At 31.6% G+C, this 2,238-nt stretch overlaps 1 protein-coding gene across 1 annotated transcript; it reads left to right on the top strand.

Moving 5' to 3' along the window:
• LOC107628615 (germin-like protein subfamily 3 member 2) lies at window positions 1,256–2,164 on the top strand. Its single transcript, XM_016331243.2, has one exon. The coding sequence runs from the start codon at window positions 1,326–1,328 to the stop codon at window positions 2,010–2,012; it is 687 nt and encodes a 228-aa protein (XP_016186729.1). The 5' UTR covers window positions 1,256–1,325; the 3' UTR covers window positions 2,013–2,164.

Below are 2,238 nucleotides of genomic sequence, written 5' to 3' on the forward strand. Positions count from 1 at the left end.
AAATTTTAATTTTAATATTTTAATTTTAATTTTAATGCAATTAAAGAATATGATGTTGTACATTTTCCCAAAATTTTAGCAGTGAAAGTTAAGGGAAAATGATATCTTAATTATGCATAGAATTTTTCTGTAAGCATATTGTAAAATAATATCAATATTCCATTAGCTTATAGGCTTATAGCTCCATATCCTTTTTAAATTTCGATTTTAAAAGCCACCGTTATTGGCGTTATACATTGCTGACAAATCAAAACGTCACAAATGCGTAGATTAAAATTCATGATTTCTAATTTGCCAACTCAAACGCATGCCACCCTTCAGAGACAAGCAAAGCAATTAGAACAACATTATCCAATTCATTTCATGAATACATAGTATAAGTTATGAAATAAAGAAAAAAAAAAAAAAGAAAACAAATCAAAGGAAATGAATAATATATATAATAAGGTAAAAATTCAAGTGAGTTGATACTTGACAGCCGTTAGATGATTTAACTGATTTGACTAAATTTTTATCTAACGGCTCTCAGATATCAACTTTACGGGAAGTCGACTTCACACGTGAGTTTTCACCCTATAATAATGAACCAACATCAAGAAACCTTAGTGCTATAATGGTGCACGCATGGTCTTGTTTTCTAATAACATAACAAATTACTACGTAGTAATTAGACACAGATTCTTAAATTAATCAAGTTGTCCACTATAGCTTGTAGGACGAGATCGAATTTATTTGCTAATAAAATATTTAATTAGAAGATTAAATTTCAAATTTGATATGTGCTTGGAATATGTGATAAAAGTTGTCCATCATATTATCATATATTATAGGAAAATTTTTAAGTGTACCGCCGTCGGTGTTTCAGTTATTTTTAACCGTTGATTTTAATTATAAAAAATATATATAATATATATAATTAAGATCAACGATTAAAAATTATTGATACACCGTATAATTAAGATCAACGGTTAAAAATTACTGATACACCGGTACGACGGTACACTTCAAAATTTTCTTATATTGTATACAGTGTTAAAGCGTATGTGTTCCATTTTAAACATACACTGAGCTTCTAAAATAGTATATATGGTAATTAAATTAATGTGCCTAAGAACATGTAATAAAAGTTATCTCTCATACAATGTAATCATTTCCTGGAGCGTAGTGTATTCATTTTAAACACAATGATATATATGAGCTTCTTAAATCATATAATAAAGTTATATATATACGTGTTACATTTCTATATATATATAAACTCATCTCACTCTCATTGTTCAACACACAAATTATATCTCACCAAATTAAAGGAAAAAAGTTTAAGAATGTTTTCACAAAACACCCTTTTGATTTTCTTTGCTATTTTCTTTCTCCATGTTTCCACCATCACATTTGCCTCTGATCCTGATCCAGTTCAAGATTTTTGCATACCACACCAAAAGTTATTAGGTTCCATGAATGCATCTCATCACCATGGAACTCCTTCCATTCTCCCATGCAAGAATTCGTCTGAGGCTACGGCTACTGACTTTGTCTTTTCCGGCACGAAAGCGGCCGGAAACTTCTCTGAAGACGGCATAGCCGTGATATCCGCTAGCCTCGCGAACTTCCCGGGTCTTAACACACTCGGGATGTCATTCGCGAGGGCGGATATTGAAGTCGGCGGGATAAACCCGCCGCATTTTCACCCTAGGGCAACGGAATTGGTGCATGTTGTGGAAGGGAAAGTGTATATAGGTTTTGTTGATTCAAGCAATAGGGTTTTTGCTAGGGTTTTGGAACAAGGTGAAGTTATGGTGCTTCCAAGGGGATTGGTTCATTTCATGATGAATGTTGGTGACAAAATTGCAACAATTTTTGGAAGCTTTAATAGTCAAAACCCTGGCATGCAAAAGATTCCTTCTGCTGTGTTTGGATCTGGGATTGATGAGGAGTTATTGCAAAAGGCTTTTGGATTGGATTCTAAGCAGATTGGAAGCATGAGAAGAAAATTTGATCCAAATTCAAAGTAATATGCATCATAATAATAAGGTATTAGAAAATGTTGAGATCAATGATGTTATTATTAGTTAATATATAGTAGTGATCTATGTTTTTTTTTATTACATTTTGAGAGTTCATATGACTTATGAGTCATAAATCTTGGAGTCTCTAAGTTTTGTTACTTTTTTTTTTCTTTTCTTCAAGAGTTTGTGTATGTCTACTTCTTTTTCTTCTATAAGTTCTTATTATAGTAAT

The sequence above is a fragment of the Arachis ipaensis genome, chromosome B02, assembly GCF_000816755.2.
Source record: "Arachis ipaensis cultivar K30076 chromosome B02, Araip1.1, whole genome shotgun sequence".
Lineage (NCBI taxonomy): Eukaryota > Viridiplantae > Streptophyta > Magnoliopsida > Fabales > Fabaceae > Arachis > Arachis ipaensis.